This window comes from Elaeis guineensis, chromosome 4 (assembly GCF_000442705.2).
Source record: "Elaeis guineensis isolate ETL-2024a chromosome 4, EG11, whole genome shotgun sequence".
Classification (NCBI taxonomy): Eukaryota; Viridiplantae; Streptophyta; class Magnoliopsida; order Arecales; family Arecaceae; genus Elaeis; species Elaeis guineensis.
In genome coordinates this window covers 15,415,521-15,437,323 of record NC_025996.2, presented here as the reverse complement: position 1 = coordinate 15,437,323, position 21,803 = coordinate 15,415,521, and the positions used below count along the sequence as shown (strand labels likewise).

The 21,803-nt window shown below is 40.0% G+C and overlaps 2 protein-coding genes across 3 annotated transcripts; one reads left to right on the top strand and one right to left on the bottom strand.

Annotated features, from left to right (window-relative positions):
* The first annotated feature begins 1,611 nt into the window (after positions 1 to 1,611).
* On the top strand, positions 1,612 to 8,017 carry LOC105043720 (uncharacterized). Of its 2 annotated transcripts, none has more exons than XM_010921384.4 (6): positions 1,612 to 1,999; positions 2,390 to 2,878; positions 5,575 to 5,796; positions 5,893 to 5,977; positions 6,784 to 6,894; positions 7,473 to 8,017. In XM_010921384.4, exons 1-6 carry the CDS (start codon positions 1,883 to 1,885, stop codon positions 7,844 to 7,846), a joined length of 1,398 nt encoding a protein of 465 aa, XP_010919686.1. In that variant the 5' UTR covers positions 1,612 to 1,882; the 3' UTR covers positions 7,847 to 8,017. The 2 variants fall into 2 exon arrangements, with proteins under 2 accessions (XP_010919686.1, XP_073111779.1); XM_073255678.1 differs by lacking the exon at positions 1,612 to 1,999 and adding an exon at positions 2,086 to 2,146.
* Positions 8,018 to 9,445: 1,428 nt separating this feature from the next.
* LOC105043721 (cationic amino acid transporter 9, chloroplastic) lies at positions 9,446 to 18,376 on the bottom strand. The gene is made up of 8 exons (XM_010921386.4): positions 18,109 to 18,376; positions 16,155 to 16,564; positions 14,861 to 15,037; positions 14,444 to 14,668; positions 14,183 to 14,359; positions 13,778 to 14,014; positions 10,808 to 10,897; positions 9,446 to 9,914 (listed from the first exon to the last, which is right to left on the bottom strand). Exons 1-8 carry the CDS (start codon positions 18,341 to 18,343, stop codon positions 9,771 to 9,773), a joined length of 1,695 nt encoding a protein of 564 aa, XP_010919688.1. The 5' UTR covers positions 18,344 to 18,376; the 3' UTR covers positions 9,446 to 9,770.
* Positions 18,377 to 21,803: the final 3,427 nt, after the last annotated feature.

The following is a 21,803-nucleotide window of genomic DNA, read 5'->3' as shown; positions in this document are numbered from 1 at the left end:
TTGTATGAACATTTCTGTTTTACCCCAAAAAATCCATATAGACTTTTGAAATTTGGATAAATTCCCAACCTTTTTAAATCAAATTTTTATTGGCATAGTGAAGATTTACACAAGATTTGAATATAATTTAAATAAATTTGGAAATGATGGAGTTGAACAAAATGTACCTAAGATGATAATTAATCATATAACTGATCAATAATAAATATATAGATAAATAACTAACAATGTACTTTATTAGAATATGATAGACAAGTATAAAGTACTATATTGACAACCGTATACAAGAATTGTGTAATCATTCTATTATACTAGCTATATTATGCAAAATTTATTTAGGACTTATTTAACTTGGTCTAATATTGTGGGTTGATGAGCTATTATGGAAAGGTCCCTTTAGCCCTTGTAATTAGGATTTTGTTTCTTGTTTTACCGTGCTAAAAACTTTCAGACTCGTTTGGTTCACGAGAAAGACTTTTTTTCTCAAAAAGTTACTTTCTAGGAATAAAATTTTGATATGTTTGGTTGGTCATGAAAAGATGATTTATTATAAAGTAGCTTATGTTTGAATGAGCACCTATTTTTTTGGAAAAACTGTATAAAATACTTATTATACCCTTAGTAGATATAAAACCATATATTTTTACTCATAAATTTTATATAAATATAAATATTATATTTATATTAATATAAAGATAATATTAGACCATAATAATTTATTGTGTTAATATAATACTAATATATTAATATTATATTAATATAATATGAATATTTTAATATAATAAATTTATTAATATAGATATAAATATAATATTATATTAATATAAATATTATCTTAATATTAATAAAAATATTATATTAATATAAATATTAAAATAATATCAAAATATAATAAATATTAATATTATATTTATATAAAAATAATAATAATAATAATATTATTATATTATATTACTATTCAGTATTTTACATGTTAGAAAAGTGCCAAAATCTATCTCTTTCATGGATTTTCACTTTTCATTAAATGTGAGAAGTGACTTCCAATGGAAAATACTTTTTACACACTCTTTCTCCTTAAAACTCCAACCAAACAAGAAGTTCTTTCTCCACTTTCGAAAAAGTATCTCCTCCCCTCCGCTTCTTGTCAACCAAACTGAGTGCTCATAGGTCTTTGATATCTTTTGCACAAGAACATGATTTGCATAAAAGATAAAATTTGAAATAAATTATAAAATTTATCGGTAATAGATAGATAAAGTAAACTATAACTTGTTAGATCACAACAAACAGGTACATTGATGATAAATCAGGACAAGATTAAAATAATTTTATATTATATTAATTATATTTTAAAATAAATTATTCATAAATTTTTTAAATTCCATGCGCAATCACGATCAATATTATGAGTTGTTGCGCTAGCGCTGAGGGGCCCGGATAAATTTTTCCATAGTGCTAAACATCTGTATCATGTCTATAAAAATATAAAGCAATATGGAATTATCAAGGATATTAACTTCGCAAGAATTACGATCCAGTGGGTTTAGGGTTGGATCCCGCTTTATTTTTTAATTTTTTAGAAAAATAAAAATATTTTTTTGCTTTTCTAGCGCGCCGAACGCACTCTCGGGAGCGTTCGACCGCCAAAAAAAAATAAAAAATATTTTTTTTCCGTTCTCACGCTTCCGAAGCCGGCCGAGGTGCGCCCTCGCACCCCATCTCGCATGGATCGGCGCTCCCATCGCCGGATCTCCGTAAAGACCTATACGGGTCACTGCCGCCGCCGTCTTCTTTAGGGTTTCTCTCTCGCCGAGATCCACTAGAGAAAGAAGCCCTGCGGAGATTCTTTTACTCGCTAGGCTTCGGATCGAGGGATCGATCCATGGAGTTCACCGACGCCTTTAAGCAGACGGGCCCCTGTTGCTTCTCGCCCGATTCTCGATTTCTCGCCATTGCAGTCGATTACCGCCTCGTCATCCGCGACGTCGTCTCCCTCAAGGTACCTAACCCTCCCTACCGGCCCTTGTTAGATTTCTCTTTTGACGCCAATTTAATGAGTTCCGTCGCGTTGAGCTTCCCCTTTAGGTTTCAAAGATGCTAAATTTAGAGGAGAAAATATGATGTTTGAGCGGGTTTCAAGCCAATGGTATCAAGACGATGCTACTATTGTTGTCTTGTTTCACTTTCGAGCAATGCCCATCTTTCTTACTTTCCCAAATCGCCAAGAAGATGCTTGTCAAAAATTCACCTACCTAATGAGGCATCGTTGCTTGTTAGAATGTCTCCTTCATCAGAAACAGTGGCTTCACCAAATTCAGTTTTGTTTCTGTTTCCTTTTTTCCTTCTCATGCTTTGAGTTAATTCACATTTTGCTTTCCTATGCTCTCAGGTCATTCAACTCTACTCATGTGTCGACAAGATAAGCTATGTCGAATGGGCCCTCGATTCGGAATACATTCTCTGTGGCCTTTACAAGAGACCAATGGTGCAGGCATGGTCATTAACCCAGCCAGAATGGACTTGCAAGATAGATGAAGGTCCTGCAGGAATTGCTTATGCGAGGTGGAGTCCTGACAGCCGTCACATACTGACCACATCGGAGTTTCAGCTGCGGTTGACTGTTTGGTCACTGGTGAACACTGCCTGCGTTCATGTGCAGTGGCCGAAACATGCCTCAAAGGGTGTTTCATTTACCCAAGATGGGAAGTTTGCTGCAGTCAGCACTAGGCGTGATTGCAAGGATTATATAAACCTGCTCTCCTGTCATACATGGGAAATTATGGGTACATTTGCTGTTGACACGATAGACTTGGCAGGTGTTGAGTGGTCTCCAGATGATAGTGCCATTGTGATCTGGGATTCACTTCTTGAATATAAGGTAACCAATATATGTGTTGTTGAAAGATTTTGGCATTGATTTTTTTTTTTTTTCTTCTGAAGTAGTTCGTTTGCCTCTTCTTAGTTGGTAATGGAAGCTGTTGTGGTTGGAATCTGTCATGGGCTGGAGGTACTGGAGCAGGGCGACGTCCGATGAGTCGAGGGCTATCGGATCTGTAAGAAAGCCCCCACTGAAGTCAGCTCCGGCGGGGGACTCTCCGACGCTCAAGTCAGATTTTCCATAGTCAAGAGAGAAACAGCGAGTGGGAGGAAGAGGAGGCGTGCTTTTCTGGGTCTCTGGATTACCTTTTCTGGGGTCTCTTGAGAACCATGCCTGGCCTTCTCATTTTTTAGGGTTGATGAGTGGTGTCATCTCATAGCAAGTAGAGGTCATCTCTATTAATGTCTATTAATGTCATGAGTTGACAGTTGGGAGCTTTGAGGATGACGTGGTTTTGCTCATGACTATCCTAATATTTAAATAGGATGATGTGACTAGATCATAGAGAGGTGAGTCTCTAAGAGTCATCATGATAAGCCATTGTCTTTAATGGTCCGACTTGACAGCTGCTTGGAGGCTTCGGATTGATATCATTATATGCGGCGATCGAATCAAGGATTGAAAAGAGTAGGCCTCGGGAGGCAATCATACGCCGTCGGATGGCATGATTTGGCGTGAACTCAGTCGATCACATGTAGGCAGTTGTTTGTAGAGATATGGCTTACTGGAGAGTGTCATGATTCGGTGGGATTTAGGGGGGTTAACTTTTCTCAAAATATTTTGATATAGTCACTAGCGTGACATACGATTAGGAGTAAAGATTAGTCAAAGATCTTCGAGGAAGAAGCTTGAGTCGTGGTATCCCTTGGATTGGCATATGGCAGTCTGATTTTGGTCTGTGTTCATTTACTTTCGATTGGCATTGCTCCTGATTTTGAGCCTTTTTCTAGTCTGTGTCTTTAGTGTGACTATTGTATTACCCTCCACATATATTAGGGAGTCACAGACTAGAAAAAAGCTAGAAGTCAGGAGCAATGCCAATCGAAAATAAATGAACACAATCTCGACGATAGGACCGAGGCCAAAGTCAGGAGCAAGACCAAGGCCAAGATTAAAATCAGGGACGAGATCGAAGTCAGACTGCTGAACCTTAGATGCCAATTCAAGAGATACCATGACTTAAGCTTCTTCCTCAAAGATCTTTGATCGATGCTTACTTCTAATCATATGTCACGTCAGTGACTATATCAAAATATTTTGAAAAAATTAACTCTTTCGTGGTCCTGTCACTGGTGCAACCAGCTGCCTACATGTGATCGGCTGGGTTCACGTCATTTGACGGCTCATGATTGGCCCTTGAGGTCTATTCTTCTCAATCCTTGGTTCAATCGCTGCATACGATAACGTCCATCTGAAACTTCCAAGCAGCTGTCAAGATAGGCCATTAAAGATAATGGCTTATCATGATGATTTTTGGAGACCTCTCTATAATCTGATCACATCATCCTATTTAAATATGAGGATAGTTATGAGTAAAGCCATATCACCCTCAAAGCTTCCAGGTATCAACTCGTGACATTCATAAGGATGGCCTTCACTTGTTATGAAATGACATCACTCACCAACCCTTAGAAAATGAGAGGGCCAGGCATGATTCTCAAGGGCATAATGAGGGGTGAAAAAGTCTTTTGTGGCTTTTTCTCTTCTCAAGACTCCAATCTCACCTATAAAAAGGTCCGGCCGCCGTCGACCCACCGGATGTCGCCGTGCTCTAGCACTTCCAGCTTGGGATGGATTCTAGCCGTAACAGAAGCTATAGAGTAACTTAGACAAGCTGCAACAAAATTGTGAATTTCTTTCACGATCAATTATTCCAGCTCTGGTAGAAATCTTCTGGAATCGTATTAGTAGCTTGAGTTAAAAGAGTGTTAACTTTGATACAATTTGTATTAGGTTGATTGATGTGTCATGTGTTTTGTTACCTATTCTGGAGGAAGAGGATTGAGCTGGAAGAAAGAATTATTGGCAAGATCACAAAGTTAAAACTCAGTGCAGGAGACTGAATCTGCGAAGAAAATATGCAGAATGGACTGCCAATCCCAGTGAACAAAGGAAAAAATAGGCAGATTGGGATCTTGAGTGACATCATTTACTTGAAAAATTGAACTTCGAAGCTTTATTTGTTGGAAACTTGGATGTTAAATTCGATCTTTCTCAAAGGTTTGAGTATTATTTACAAGATACTATCTGTCTCAGTTTATGCAGATCATTTAGGTAGCAAAATTCTGTTCACAGTATGTGAATCTGCGACAATGAAATCTTTTTCTTTTCATTATTAGGGTGGACTTTGGGGTTGTTGTTAACCACAGGATGAACTTCCAATTTAACTCCAAGGAAAGAATGCCAGACCAACAACACCAGTGACGGGTGTCACCATTTTTATTTGTTCAAAGTTTGATTACTAATTGCAGATATTTCCTTCAAATCCTATCAATCACTTTCGATCTACTCTGCTTGCAATCTAGTGAGCAGACACATGCTTTATCAAACCATCGAGAATTTGTTCCTTTATAAACATCTTCTTTTTCCCAGTTGTACAAAAACTATAAATTTTCTATTCCATGGTCCGTAATGGACAAATTTTTCCTTATCTCGGTCATGAGTATTTTTTGAAGGTAATACTGCTCTTGATACAGGTTTTAATTTATTCTCCAGATGGGAGATGCCTGTTTAAGTATCAAGCATATGAGAGTGGTTTAGGCGTGAAAACTGTTGCTTGGTCTCCATGTGGACAATTTTTAGCAGTGGGTAGTTATGATCAGATGTTGCGGGTATTGAACCACCTGACCTGGAAACCTTTTGCAGAATTTATGCACATTTCCACGATTCGCAATGCTTGTAATGCTGCCATTTTCAAGGTAAACATTTTTGTTTATATTAACAATTTTATTTTTGTGCTGTGCTGTTATCATGGGTCTAACAGTAAGCATAATTATATCGTATTTGTTTTGTAGGAAGTGGATGAACCTTTGCAACTTGATATGTCTGGATTATGCTTGACTGATGATTTCCCTCATAATATACAAGGAAACAGTCCTGGTGAGAACTAGGCTATGTAAATTATTAGTTGATTATATCCCATCAATATATGTTATAAAGTGAAGCAATTACAAATTAAGAAGAACAATTAGAAGAAAGATACAAATAATGAGGTGGCATTTACTTATGCATGCCATTGTAGCACCTTTTTATTTCTTTTTTTTTAAACTGTGAGAATGGTGCAGAGGCAAAGCAACTTCAGTTAGTAATTTGTTTTTATTAAAAAAAAATAACATCATATAATTCAGTCTAGATTTTCTCAGCTCTGTGATTTGTTCGATTGGCAACAACATAATTTAGGGATAAAAGAAATGCTAGGTTAATGTACTATTTCAAGCAATAAATTACATATTCATCACTCTCCATACAAGAAAACTGCATTGATGAAGAAGAGATTAAAAGGCTCCTTCATGAGCAATTGAAAGTGACCCTAATCATAATTTGTCACCACCTTAATTTCATACTATCAAATCTATGAAAATTGAAAGGATCTGCTGAAATTTGATGAGTAAAGGAGCACACACAGAATGATTATGGTCCCCTTTCTTTACTAGATAACATCTATCAAGAAAATGAGGTAGTCGGTTGAAAAGGGGTACAGTAGTTGAGTTGGTGATTGTAATGTTAGTTGGTATATACTCTATGTTCAGCAATTTATGATAGGACTTTTTTATTGTATGCTGAATGGTGATGCAAATTATCTGACATAAGTTTTGACTAAATTCGTGGATACAGAAGTACCTAGATGTCTGTCTTTGCAAAGGGTCTTTTTTAACTTTTTTTCTTTCTTGAGCTTTCATTTACAGAAAATGTTGCTGAGGGAAATTCCAGAGTGAAGTACAAAGTAATGGATTTTCCTATTAGCTTGCCATCCCAAAAGCCAGCCATTGATAAGCCCAACCCAAAGCAAGGCCTTGGTTAGTATCTCATCCCCTTTTCTTAACTGTAATGATATTTCATTCTTTCTTTTCCATATCTTTATTGCAAGAATGCGGGGGCCAAATCTACCAAGTACTTGGCCTGAATAAGTGACATATCTATGATAGAAGTTGTCATTTGAAGTATTTCTTTTTCATGATTGAGTACTATGTTTCTTGATGTTTGACATGATTCTGTTATAGCAATGGTCACATGCCTCATATGTCCTGTAAACTTTGTGAACCTCCCTGATCATACGGTTCTCACTGGCATAGTATTACAAACATTGATGTGTCAAATTTCAATGGTTCTCGGATAGCTATTCTGCTTTTAGACTGTGTTGTCTGAACTAGGAGGAATGCAGATTTTCTTTAGAGTGTGAATATGAAGCTAGCGTAATGGTCAAATATAGAAGCAATGAAGTAGCCATATATCATGTGTGGAAAACATGGGTGTGCAGCTCTTTTTGTGCAGAGCAGTTTTAACTTCATAATTTTGGTTGTGTAGGTTTTATTAATTTCAGTAGTAAGGATATGTTAAAACATTATCAACTTCTTCGACCAATACAATTTTGCAGGCCTGTTGTCCTGGAGCAATGACAGCCATTATGTCTTCACTCGTAATGATAACATGCCAACTATTCTTTGGATATGGGATATTTGCCGTCTCGAGCTTGCTGCAGTTTTGGTGCAGAAAGAACCAATCCGTGCAGCAGCCTGGGACCCAACATGCCCTCGCGTTGTTCTATGCACTGGGAGCCCTCATTTGTATATGTGGAGCCCATCTGGAGCATGCTGTGTCAATATTCCACTTCCAAACTTTGTTATCTATGATCTGAAATGGAATTCAGATGGAAGCTGTCTTCTCCTGAAGGATCGAGAATCTTTCTGCTGTGCTGCAGTTGTGTCTATGCTGCCGGATTCCAGTGAAGATAGTTCAGATGGTGAATGAGGTCCCTTTCGTGCTCGTGGCTCAGTGCATATCTTTCTTTGTGTGCCACAAATTGTTCTTTAGGACAATTTCCTGCTCCCATGGGTCACATTATTGTGCTTTAATGATGAAATCTTTCACAGAATTCCTATTTCAGTTTTATAAGAAGTTAAATATATCTCCTTGCGTGAAGCTTATGTTTTCTGTAAATCTCATCTGCAAGATTTTGAACACGAATTTGCAAGGAAGGATCCCATTTCTCTAGGATTCTGTTAGAGCAGCATTCATTTTTTATTTTTGATGACAGAGCTATCATGCTTTTGCAAGCTTACGAGTAAGGGATCAGATATGTGAATAAGGTCAGTAAAAGTCGTAACTTTTGTCCTAACAATTTATTTTCCTAAAAGTTTTTCCCCCAGTTTTAGCATGGAAGAATCTTGTCAAATATAGCAATATTAGCGGATAGATGTTTTCTCATTACCTCGGCAAAGTTTTTTCTTTTTCTTTTTCTTTTTTTTTTTAAAAAGGAAGCACATTCTCATATTCTTACTTATCCAATCATATTGGCGACAAAATTCGTTGATGTCATCAATGTCGTCCTGGTCGAGAGACTTGGATCATCATGTCTCCTGTCATGGACCTGGGAATCGCCGGCTCGTTTACAGGAAAATAAACGAGTTACACCCAAGTATGGGTTGATGCTCCAACTTCAGCACTTCAAGGTGTTGTTGACTTGATAGCTCGAAGAGGGATGCGCCATGCAAATAAATCACTCATCACCATAACCTCTTCTTTTTTTTTTTTTGGTACAATAACCTGATCCATCGACGAAGTCAGAATGGCAGCATTCCAAGAAAGCGTCACGCTGTTTTATTCACTCAAATTCTGGTGTTATAGAATGGCAGCATTCTCGCAAGCATGGTTGCTCAAACTTTAGTTTAACTTGCAATATTTTTTGTCGTCCCTAAGATAATAATTCCACGAGTACATAATGAAATTTGTTACAGAACAATGTATCAAAACCTTAGAAACCATTTACCAAAAAAAAAAAAAAAATCTTACAAACCATGTGAAGGCCCCAAAGGACGGGTTGGATCCTCTCCATCCGAAAATATGTAATGGAGATTCCATCTGACACCCAGATTCATGCCACCTCATCCCCAACGAATCCAAGGGTGCTTAAAAACTTCAAGAAACAGGGAATATACAGAAAAAGGAAAAATTTTAACCATGGGAGGACATGGCACAAGAATGAGGGAACCTGAAACTGAGTCAGATAGAAGCAAAATTTCAAACAAAGTTCGATTTGGATCAGTAGAACCATGAATCATGCAAGCAAAACTTGAACATCCTACGATCAAAATTTTCGAGACATGCTATGACAATAGATCCGGGGTCATAAACTGAGAAGGCGACCAGAGAGGGGAATTACAAAACCAATGGTTTCTAGCGACATTTTGCTCATACCATGGGAAACATGTCGGCAGTACACAACATACTCTGTAACTCATGACTCCAAATCAATAAAACCAACTTGTTCATGTGGATCAGATATCACATGATCAAACAGAGTTGGAAACGAGACCCTATCAAAGAAGAAGAGAAAGTTAATGCCTGAAATTGGACAAACAAACACTCAACCAGTTAGATGCTTGTATTTAAGATCTTTATGTCAAATTTTTATACATCCGAGTATATGATTGCAGATAAGGGCCCCACAACAGATTAAAGGCCAAAAAAATTATGTTGATTTCTTTTATCATACAGAGATAATATACCACAAACATATATAATGCGGAAGAAGTTGGCTGAGCTTTATCGAACAATGGCACGATACCAAAACTTCCTGGATTGGTTGATTTGACAAGTGAGGACCCAACGTCCCCAACACCAACTGACGTGATTAAGTCATGGGATGTTTCAGTGATCTCACAAAACGCCTGAACTAGGATGCCTCTGTAGGAATCCCATGGTAGATTATGGAGTCCTCTGAACTCACCAACTTTGCATTATACTGACCATAAATGGCATAAATTCCAACCGAGATGAAGCTGACGATGATAAATCTAAGCCATGCTTCTTCATGTAGCTGCAAGCATAGTTGTTTCGTATGATTAGCCAAATAATACTAGAAAATCAATTTTCAGCTTTTTGTACGGTAAAAGGTCTCGGCATAGTGAAAGCTCATAGCTATGGTCATGAATAATTGCCAGAAGAGAGGAATTCATTTAATTGCAGTAACAATGAAGGTTAAAACGAAGATGATGACTAAGTAGTTTAGGAAAAACAATCATGGCATCCATTTCTCAACTGATGGAAATATGAAATAATACAACTCTAAACATTATCTGACGCACTTCCCTTCTCTTTCTTAAACAGCCATCCTACAAAGTGCAACGACATCTCTTAATAAGATAAACAGAAGAATAAAGAAGACATATCAATTCAATGAGTGAGCAATGTTTAAAAGTATGGTTTTTGTTCACATGAAAAAGGTCTCATTTGCATTATCTGTATTCCTTATGAGGTTGGCATTTATATATTCCTGCAAAAGAAGAGTCATGGGAATGCAAGTTATGGGAATGCATTGATGAATGATTTAAAGTATACGCAAGTTTGCCGCCGCTTCCTCTGCTGTCTGGTCTCAATCAGGAAGACAGAAACCAACCAGTCAGGGCCCAGTAGGTACATGAGGCCATGTCAGCTTGGATTCAAATTGGGGACTATGACAGGTCTTCTTTCATCAGCATTATTTGAAACAAGGGAAAAGTTAGAATATAAATGTTACGCCAATTTCTTTCCCATGCAGGTAAACAAATGTCATATTAGCTAGCATCCATGGTACAGACAAAATTTGAGAAAATATATTATCCATTTACAGATTCAAAGTACAATTGGCATGCCACACTGTCTTCAAGAATCAAGACTACAGTTGATTCTTGTAAGCAGTAGTGTGAGTGTTTTTAAGCATAAGATGTGTACCTGCGCAAACAAGAAGATATTGAAAAAAACGGAAGCAATTGGGATGATGGGAACCCCTGGACATGAGAAGCCAGGTGGATCTGAATAACCCTGTAAGAAGCAAAGAAAGTAAATGAGTGAAATTTTCACAAGAAATATCATAAACATCTAGGCAATCACACAATAGCAGGAAATATTCCGGTAATTAATGCAGAGAGTTGACAGCCAAGAAATCAATAGCATGTATAACAAAGCCTTACACTTAGATTCTCAGTTCAATTACATGTGTCAGCAGCATCTGGAAGCAAGGTTCGCCGTCTCGATACCGACGGCCGTTTCGGCCGGCCGGTGGTACGGTTTGGTATGGTTCCATACCATATCGAACCGGCAGCGAACCGACGAAGGCACCGGACCCAAACCGGGAGAAGAAAAAGAGAGAAATAGAGAGAGGGAAGAAGAAAGAAAAGGAGGGAGGGGAAGGAGGGGGCGGGGCCGTCGGACGGCGCAGTCCATGCGCGCGGCGTCACGGGCGTGAAACAGGGACAACGCCCCTGTTTCATGATTTTATTTTAAAAAATGAGACTCAAGTGAAGCCAACAAATGATTTGCCGGCTTCATTGATTTTAATTTTTTAAAAAAATCTTTTAAATAGTGAAGCCGGCAAATGGTTTGCCGGCTTCACTGTTGATCTTCATTTTTAAAAAAGGGGATCGCGTGAACAAGGGCGACAACTCCTGTTCTGCGACCGCAATGCCGCCCGCACCACTTCCGCCACCCTCCTCCCTCGACCTCAACGAAGCCCGCATCCGCGACTACGACGCAGCCCACTCCCATCTCCGGTGATCTCCCCCCTTCTCTCTCTCTCTTTCTCGCTCGTTTCAAAGTCCTATCAGGCAAACTGACAAGCCGCGGATGCTTTCACGGCCCTCCGATGGCCGCAGCGGGCCACCGCCGGCCTCCAATGGCTCCCGCCTCTCTCTCTCTCCTCCTCTCTCTCTCTTTCTCACTTTTTCTCTCTTTCCCTCCCTCTTCTGCCGGTATACCGTTTGAACCGACCGAACCATACCGATTCCCCGCCGGTCCAGCTCAATACGGGGTGTACTGGCCGGTTCGGCACGATACAGCATTCTATGTTTGGAAGGAAATAGCATGACAGGAGACTTCCATAACATCAAAAAAGAGTTCAGATTGCCTGCACCACCCGCATGAGGGGGCTCCACCCTAACGACCACCACCACTTCCTTGCATATTCCACTGCCCAAAGCTTATCCAACCTCTTCCAGATTCATGCATAAGTTCCCATGCTGGGTATGCATATCAGAAGCCATCCTCAAAGTACATCATCTTCTTTTGGTTAAAAGGTGAAAAACAACTGAATAGAAAGATTTACTGCATATAACTTCAGTTTCCATGCCTATCTTACATAGGACAAACTATAGCTGACCAAATTATAGCACTCAAGTCTCAACAACTCAACTAGTCCCAAAAATACACCTTTTTTCTTGTTTAAAGGATCCAAAAAACTGAATTAAAACTTTCACTATGAAACTAAACTTGGCCATTCAACAACCACATATGCCCATACTCCAACAGAAGAAAGAATGTGGATCAAGTCCAATGTAAAGAAGTCATATAACCAGATGGGTACACTTTGTATGCTAAGATGCAGTAGCAATATGAGTGTGGAACCAACTTGTAACATGTCCCAATAAGGAAAGATGCTTGAATCAATGTCAAAGGAAAGAGAAAGGAAACCGTAAGCCAACATGGATTTAAGTTGTGAATAAGGATTCGCAGAAGCTCATAGTAAAACAGCTCAGAATACCCTGCAAATGAAACTCAACAAAGGTCAACTCCAAATAACAAGGATTAATGGTTATGGTTATGGCATGGATCTGCCAAATGCTGAAAAGTCTCATTAACCAAGAAAACTCTATGGTTAAAAAGCAAGATCTCTTTTTCACTTGAACATTTTACACCCTAATATCACCCATGGTTTGTTCAACTAGCAAGTTGAGCAGTGCTAGCAGTATGGAGATATCTGAATAAATAGAATCGATGCAAGTGCCATCATCATGTAAGAAAAAGCAGCATCTATGCTGTTACTTATATAGGCTATTGTCGCATCAAGGTGTTGCACTACTAGATAACAATAACAGGTTGGGTTGTAGACAGGTGGTGTTGGAATGGGTAATGAACTGGATTCTAAATCGGCTGCATTGACAACACCTGGTCCATTGTGGTCTGTTATGAACAAGATAATGTCCAACTCATCTGAAGACAGTAACGATATATTCATTTTTAATTCCTGTCAAGATACTCAGATCGGTAATAGTAAACATCAATTCTCTTATATAGGGAAGTGTTCTTTACATACCCTTGTTTGTCTGGTATAAAAATTTTGCTTACATGTCACGTGAACAGGTCACCACCAAGCACAATGCTTCCAACAGACACCCACCCCAACCTCATCAATTGCACGTTGCCAGGTAAAATCACACAGTGTCATACACTCTTGTTGATATATGAACTATGATAATACACATGTAGATTGCATTATATAGTCCTATCATTGTTTGAAGAAATAAATATGCTACCATTTTATAAGAAGTCAAGAGATGGAATGAGATGAGCAATTGGGATCTGTTGTATATTTTTTTTTTAAAAAAAAAAGAAGCTTTGCTTCACTTGAGTGTAAGAAAATGGAGAGGCCTCATTATCAAGCATATCATGAGGCTTTTAATTTTGAACATCAAAATGGTTGGTAAGAACCATTTATATCCCAATGTCAGTTCCATATTAATACATTTATATCCCAATGTCAGTTCCACATTAACTGTTTGGATACCAACCCTGTTTCTTATCACTGCTTTGTCAAATAGAATGCACATTACTGAAAGGAAAAGGAACAGTAACTAAATTAATCAGACTGATATTGCAAGTAGTTAGAAAAATGGATGGCCCACTAACATCCAAAAATGTGGCACTCACTTGTCGACAATGAAGCGCAGCTGCAGCAAGGATTGCTATCACTATAGCAACTATCAAAAAGATAAATGAGGCGCCAAAGCGGTAGCAGAGCCCAGATCCAAAACCACAGCAGGCAACCACAACAATACTGATAATGCCTTCATGCCAGCTTGAAATGCACCTTCTATAACCTTGGCTTCCCACTTTATCCTTCCAACGGAGGGTTATCACACAGGCTGAAACAACAGAATAGCCAGTCTGGAAAACAAATAATTAGATATTGGTGATGACAGATGGATTGCAAAATAACATGTTTATGGTCGGTTTTCTATGACAGCAAAGCAATCACATGCTAAATCTCTGAATATGAATTAAAAGTAGGGTATGAAACATAAAGAATTCTAAACAAAGGAATAAAGCATATACCAGTGTACCAACTGAAAGAATGTGTGAGAGTTCATTCACATTAAAGAGACCTGCCATGATACCAGCAACACAACCAACCCAGACCTGAGAGTGGATGGGAGTATGCCGTGTTGGATGCACCTTAGCAAAAATTGAAGGTAATAAGCCATCCCTTCCAAGCCCAAGGTACAAGCGAGACTGCATATGGCAAACAACAAGCTCTTTACTGTTTAACTCAAAATCTAAATGGGTGCCAACCCCATTGGAAATTCAAGCCCTCACCTGAACATACAAACCAACAAGAAGGGTAGTAGTAAGGCCAGCAATAGCGCCTATGCTAATTAAAATAGAAACAAATTTCAAACCCTTAGCAGTAAAAGCTTGAGCAAGAGGAGCATCTTCGCCAAGAAACTTGTATGGCACCATTCCAGTTATTACCAAGCAAACAGCAACATACAGTGTTGCACATACAAGAAGGCTCCCCAGAATGCTAATTGGCAAGTCTCTCTGAAAGAAAAGGAAAACAGAAAATGAAGATGGTCAAAAGGTCTAAAAATTCTGCATTATAGCTCAAGGAAAAAAATTGCTGACCTTGTCTAGAAAACTTAAAGAATGGGCTATCAAGCTGCTGATAACACTTAAAACCCAAATCTACCATAAAATAATTAACTTTAACCAATTAACTTCAAGCAACATTACCTGTGGTCTTTTGGATTCCTCAGCAGAATTAGCAATTGCATCAAATCCAACATAAGCAAAAAATACTACAGTTGCTCCAGTGACAATAGCTTTAAAACCATTTGGAGCAAATGGTGACCAGTTCGATACGTCCACCTCAAATGCGCCAGTAAAAATGACAACTATGACAATAAGAACCTGCAGTACAAATGTCATAATTTCAGCTAGTCTGTTGAAAAATGAATTTAAACTTCCTTTTCTAGCAACATGTACTATTACCTAACCAACAAAATTTAAGCCTGACAAAGTAAAGGTTATAGAGTTGTGTGTGTACAAGAAAACCAAACATAAATGGAAATTACAGAAACACGGAGATTGTCAAAAGACAATTGCAAAGACTGAACAACAATGAATGTGTATATTTTTAAGAAAAGCAATTGTAAACAAGAATTTTAATGGAGGAGAAAGATAATGGTTTCATGATTTATATATTACTAGCTAAAACAATAAGTAATTGTGTAGCCAGACTATCAGTATCAGAGTACTGAGCTACTGAGCTTGAGAGAACAATTTGTCCCCAGGCTGCAAGAGGCTGCAAGAGCAGTTGCTAAAGTCAATTTCAAAAATCACTTTTTAATTATGAGTAATTCAGGTGCAAGAAAGGCATGATAACAAATATTCAAAATTGAAACATTAATTGCAAAGAAAACAATTAGCTATTCGAGCTGTCTCAGACATCCAGCACAATTTTTTTTTCTCACAACATTTTGCTGCCTAGTAGTTCCCTTGGCATGCCTTTAGCTCTCTCAGAGCTATCTAAATGCTAGGAGAGCCCAGGGTATAAAACACCCAATGCTGGACTCCAATTTCTTGGAAGATACAGTAACATGTATAACATTTCATCTAAACACACTGAGATCAGAAGGGTTTTTTTTTTTGGGTCTGGGAGTCAGTTCTTCCTAAGGTACTAATAACCTAAGAGCATCTCCTTAAAGACTGTGCACGTAACCATGTGTATATGTGCATGCACACATGAGAGAGAGAAGAGAAAAAGTTCTCTTCATGAAAAGGGGACCCATGTGGTGGATAAGTTCAGATATCTATATGAAAAAGGCTTGTGTAGTTTAATTATGTTGCATGCAATTTCCTATTACTTTGCCTACACATAGATGATTATTACAGAACACCAACCCACACAAAAATTTACAGCCGAATTTCTTTTAACCATTACAAGATGCCAAGCTGCACAATAGACAAAATATTATCCGTTTAACAAACTGGTGGAAGAGAATCATACTAGTTCATAAAGGATTACCTTTGTTACTGTCATAATAGAGTTCGCTACTGATGATTCTCTAACACCATAGCAAAGAATCATCGTTAAGATAATGAGAAGAATTGGAGCCAATATGTTAATAGAGACAACTCCTCCAAAAATCTCTTTGCCACCTCCAATCCAGCTAGGGATATGCCCCTTAAAGACAGAAAAGATTTCCAAAAAGGATATGACATAGCTCGCTAAGCTGCGGGCAATGCTCGCCGCACCAATGTGGTAGTCCAGCATTAGTTGTGTGAAAACAAGAAAGGCTGTGAGCTCATTAAATGCAGCATATGTGTACATGTATGCTCCACCAACCACAGCAGGAAATCGTGATGATAGCTCCGCATAGCACAGGGCATTGAGTACACATGCAGCTCCAGCAAGAACAAAACTAATTGTAACACCTGTATTAAAGTAGGTGATGGATAAGTAGCAGGTATAGACAATCCTTCAACCAGAAAAGGGAGAAAAGTGAATGTATAAATTAAATAAGTTGATTAAAAAATTGCAACAGTCCATGCTTGCCTATCTTATCCAGAAGACTAGTGCAATTACCCTTTCAGTGTGAGTTCTCAATAACTTTTAAATTTATTCAATAACTTATGGCTTTCAGAAGTCAAATTGATAATTAAATACCAGGCACCTAAGCCATTAGATTTAGGTAAAATCATGTGGAAAATTTAGCCCTTGCAGAGCCATGCATATATGCTATTATTTACACTAAAAATTATGTATATGTAACCACTTGGCGAACGGTTGCTGAGATTTAATTACAAAAGTCAAGATTGTGAAATTTGAGTTAACACAGTTTAAACCGACCATGGTAATTTTCACTTGTCTTATATTCGATTGACATTTGATGTAAAGGAACAAGTGACCAAATGCTAGCACATGAGCCATAGAGCTGCTCCAGAAACCAACTCAAAGTTAAAGGGCAACATGGCCTTTGACATTTTTTTAAGCGATTGTTGTATATGATTGGTTTTCTGCAGTTTACTGAGGTTAAAAGAAAGCAAGACATAATCAGAGACAACTGCAACACTTCCACGACTATCCAAACTTTCTGTAAAGAGTTCTCATGGAGTGAACTTTCCATGAATCTCTTGTATCTTGATTCTTCGATGGGATGATCATTCCACCATGAAGAATCCCCTACCCTATACTCAATTATCCTTGTGTTAATCAATCTTATTGGTTTGTTTCACTTATTTGTAAGTTACCAGTATCCTTTTTGCTTGGTTTCTTTGTGTTATTCTCGTTCTACTACAAACTGTGAAGTCCTCTTACTGAATAAGGCCGAACCCTGTATTCTTATAGACTGAAACCACTGATCGATCGCTCGTTTTGGCACACCAACAACCCAATCGACCATCATTTAGTTTCCCAAGAAACAACTATTGTTGGATAAGAAGCCTAATTTTTTATTTAAAAAAAAATGCTTCAGAGTTCTTATTATCTTTCCACGTGAATGCCAATGTATGTCCTACACATCAAGTTTTTCACTATTTTAAAGAAGACTTAATAGTAAGCATTTACCATTTATTTCCCCTTTTTTTCCATATCCAGAGCCAAGAAGTTCAAATTTTCATGCATAAACTGATAAACCTACTCAGGGTTCACTGAGATACATATAACGAGATTCCACTGTCATTCAAGCTAGAGCTTCTAATGGTAATTAGAGTACTCAATGATCAATTACAAGATATGCAATTTTATATCTATCATCCCAATAGAAATTTAGTTAAAGATCCAACTTAACATGGCATTTCAAACTTAAACCAATCAAATTCATGTCTTCCGAGATAAAGATGTTTTTTTTTTTATTTAACATAGAGGAAATTCGTCACGAAAACTGGAGAATGCATTACGACATAAGATTCTAGCTACATGCCCACGGATACGAGGACCGGATGCTAGACGAGAAAAGGAGAGAAGAACCAGGACTCACCCGGCCCGGCATCGTGAGCGACCGTCCCGGTGACGACGAAGATACCGGCACCGATGGAGGCGCCGATCCCGAGGAGGATGAGCTCGAAGAGACCGAGGCCACGGACGAGGACCTCGCCATGCACGGCGGCGTCGGACTGGGGCGCTAGGGTTTTCCTCCGGAGTGCGGAGGACCAGAACCCCGAGCAGAACGACCGGCCGGAGGAGGACGAAGCGGCGATCTTGTGCCCTCCCATTGCAGAGACGAGAGAGATGAAATGGCACGCGGGTCAGAGGCTGCGGGATTTATGGCCATCGGATTCCAGCAGAAGTGGGAGGAATCAGGACACTTTTCTTGTCGCGTTTCACAACGCGACGTGGCGATTAATGAAGGCGGAATCTGGGATCTCGGCATCACGGTTAGCGAAATAGGTATATCAAGATTGGACAGCCAGGCCTCTGAATTGCATGCACCTGGTGCAACTGGACCGCGTCAAATCCATGATGGATAACACGCCATGCTGCCCTTTATATATATATTTATATATATATTATACAAATGGACGTTGAGCCTATTCTAATTCAAAAGTAGCTCAAAAAATCAAAAAAAAAAAAAAAAAATGTTGAACCCACAGATAGTTATCATCCGGACATTATTTTCACTTTCCAATATGCTCAGTAACAAAGAAAATCATCTAGTCCATCATACTTTTGATCTCTCGAAATACATATTAGCTGATACTGTAATACACTCACTGGTGGCCCTCCAAATATCGTCAAAGAGCATATGAGTGTCGTGGTACTTGGTTCCCTCCTGGATCTAGCTGATAACCATTAGAAAATCTCCCTCAATGATCATCCTCTACGCCCTAGCTTCCGGATAGCATAAATGACACTAGCCCACACCGCACAAAGCTCAGCATCGGGCACGGACGCCTCATAAAGCAGTGAGCCTTCTGCAGCTAGCATTCGCGAATTCGGATCCTGAATGATAAACCTTGAACCACCTCTGCCATCCCTGACGCTGCCATCAAAATTGACCTATACAAACTCAGAGGGTGGGAGCTCCTAAGAAATGAACAATGTCCTCCGAGATGCTGTAGTCATAATCAGGGAGCCCTAAGAGCTCGGGTCGGCTAAGGTCAGATCAATAGAGTCGAAGTGGTGATACTCAGTAGCTAAGCAGCATACTCTCTCCAATACGCGTCTGGCAAGCACAACCTCAGTATCAAAGACCAGGCTATTCTGAGATAGCCATATTTGATAGGCAATATACACCAACCGACCAGCACCAGATGGCCTGTCACCAACACTCCATCGAATGGCCTCCAGAAAGGGAGGGAGCTAGGGATCAGTGCTCACACCCCACGATTGGCTACCTGCCATCCTCTAGATCGAATCCGCTCTGGGACAGCAGAGGAAGGTATGCTCTAAGGTCTCCCCCTCCAAGCCACAGATAGGGTAGTCCGGTGGAATCTCCAAACCTCTATCTTTGAGGAGAGTGCGCATCGAAAGCCTATCCCAAGTGATTTTTCAGAGAAAGAGTCTGACCCTGGGGTGAGCTTCAACCCTCCAAATCCATGCCGCATCGATCCTCCTTAGTGGCATAGGTCTGTGTAAGTCGGCAAGATCCCTAGTCAGCACCATAGATCGACAAGATTGCCCCCACACCCTCACATCATAGCTCTAATGGACAGGAATCGAGATAGCAAGAATCCTGTCGGAAGCTATCCTCTAAACAGATGGGTGACCAACTGCCTCCTCCAACATCTACCCTCGTCAACGATCAAGTCGCAGACCTGCAAATAGTCGTCCACCTCGGCGTTGACAAAGATCGACCATCGAAAGAGCGATAAACTGGATATCCAGACCTCGCTCACATCAACTGAATCACCATCATCAATCAGCCACCTCATCTGGGCTGCAACAGTCGAGGCATGACCACACATCTCTATCCATACGAAGGAGCAGCCACACTTACACCAAATTTGGGACTTTTGACTCCAGTCACCATATCGAGCCCTCAGCACATGGCTTCATAAACAATTGGGTTGCGTAAAGAACTTGGCCGCATGTCTAGAGAGCATAGCCTCCCTCCTAACTAGTATAGACCGAATCCCAAGCCCCCATCACGGACCTGCTGGCACACCACATCCCAGGATAATAGATGCACACCCCTACCTTTCTGCCGGTAGCCCCATAAGAAGTTTCAGAACTGTTGCTTCAGATTTCTGAGCGTAGAGATGGCACTATTGTGTTCGTCAAGAGATAGATCGAGATGGAGCTTAATACCAATCTCACTAGAGTAGTCCTTTCCATCATGAAAAGGATATTGGTCTACCAGCCGTCGAGACGCTTCCTGATCCTCTGCTCTATCGGCCTGCATTCAACCCTCCGAGCCTCCGCCCGATGATGGGAACCCCCAGATAAGTGAGGGGCCCCGCCTGCTTAGGGATCTCCAGTCTTTGATGAATCATCTACTTCATCCAGACCTTAGTCTTTGGACTGAAAGTGATCGTAGATTTATGAAGTTCACCAATTAGCTAGATGTCCTGCAAAAGGCCTTCACAATGGTCACAAAGCACCTCGTATTTTTAGGTGATGTCCAACCAATGAGCAAGCAGTTATCTGCAAAAAGGTGTGACAGAGGCAACCTCTCAGGGGCAGTCCAATAGGGCTCAAGCTCTGCCCACTGGACCGCCTCTCGGAGAGAGCGAGAAAGGGCATCAGCACACAGAATAAATAAGTAAGGAGAGAGGGCACTCTTGGTGTAGGCTGCTAGCTGACTGGAAGAGGTCCGTCAAAACGTCATTGATCAGGATGACGGATCTTGGGGCCTCCACACAATCCATAATCTAGGAGAGGTTGAGGAGTGTTCGACGCAAGAATGACCAACTCATCTGATCATAGGTACGTTCTATGTCCAATTTGACCGTCATCAAGCTTCGACGGATGGGTGCACACTGTAGATCATGCATAAACTCCTGAGCGAGTAAGACGTTGTTGGTGATGCAATGCCCTCCAACAAAGGCATCCTGCTCTGGACTGATTAGATGAGGAATCACCGGCTTCAGATGTTTGACGAGGATCTTTGCACATATTTTGTTAAGTGTTGTGCACAAACTAATCGGCTTGAAATGACTAGGAGTGGATGCATCAGGTCTCTTCGGGATGAGAGTAATCAATATCTTCTTCCAGTCCTCCAAAATGCCTCTAGAGTCAAATACCACCTGCACAGCCTCAGCAACCTTCCCATCAATAATGGGCCAGTACCGCCTGAAGAAGAACAATGAAAAACCATCAGGCCTAGGGGCTTTGTCCTGCTTGAGAGATCAGAGTGCCCTCCACACCTTCTTTATAGATGCCAGACAAGCAAGGCTTGTTCTCCTGAACGGAGAGCCGCTCCGTTGGCTGAGACCCCAGGGGGGTCTCCACCCCTAAGGGGAGTGGTCTAGCGAGAGCTGAAGAACTGAAATATCCATCTCCTGATCTCCTCACTCTCCTCCACAATACTGCCATCCTCCTCCTTTAACTGTCTGATGTGGTTGGCCGTCCTCTGGATCATCATCGATTGAAGAAAAAATTTAGTGTTTCGATCATCCTCCCTGATCCACTGCACTCCGGATCTCTACCTCCACATCATCTCCTACTGTCTCAATAGGGAGTGGTGGGTAGACAGTCTGTATTGGAGCAACCCCAGGTCATGCTCCTGGAGGC

Excerpts from the sequence above, each read along its gene's own strand:
- LOC105043720 (XM_010921384.4), top strand. The coding sequence starts at position 1,883 with ATGGAGTTCACCGACGCCTTTAAGCAGACGGGCCCCTGTTGCTTCTCG. Across the intron at positions 2,879-5,574 it reads ATTCACTTCTTGAATATAAG|GTTTTAATTTATTCTCCAGA; the intron begins GTAACCAATATA and ends CTCTTGATACAG. Across the intron at positions 6,895-7,472 it reads CAACCCAAAGCAAGGCCTTG|GCCTGTTGTCCTGGAGCAAT; the intron begins GTTAGTATCTCA and ends ACAATTTTGCAG.
- LOC105043721 (XM_010921386.4), bottom strand. The coding sequence starts at position 18,343 with ATGGGAGGGCACAAGATCGCCGCTTCGTCCTCCTCCGGCCGGTCGTTC. Across the intron at positions 14,360-14,443 it reads TTGTTGGTTTGTATGTTCAG|TCTCGCTTGTACCTTGGGCT; the intron begins GTGAGGGCTTGA and ends TGCCATATGCAG. Across the intron at positions 9,915-10,807 it reads ATATCTTCTTGTTTGCGCAG|CTACATGAAGAAGCATGGCT; the intron begins GTACACATCTTA and ends CTATGCTTGCAG.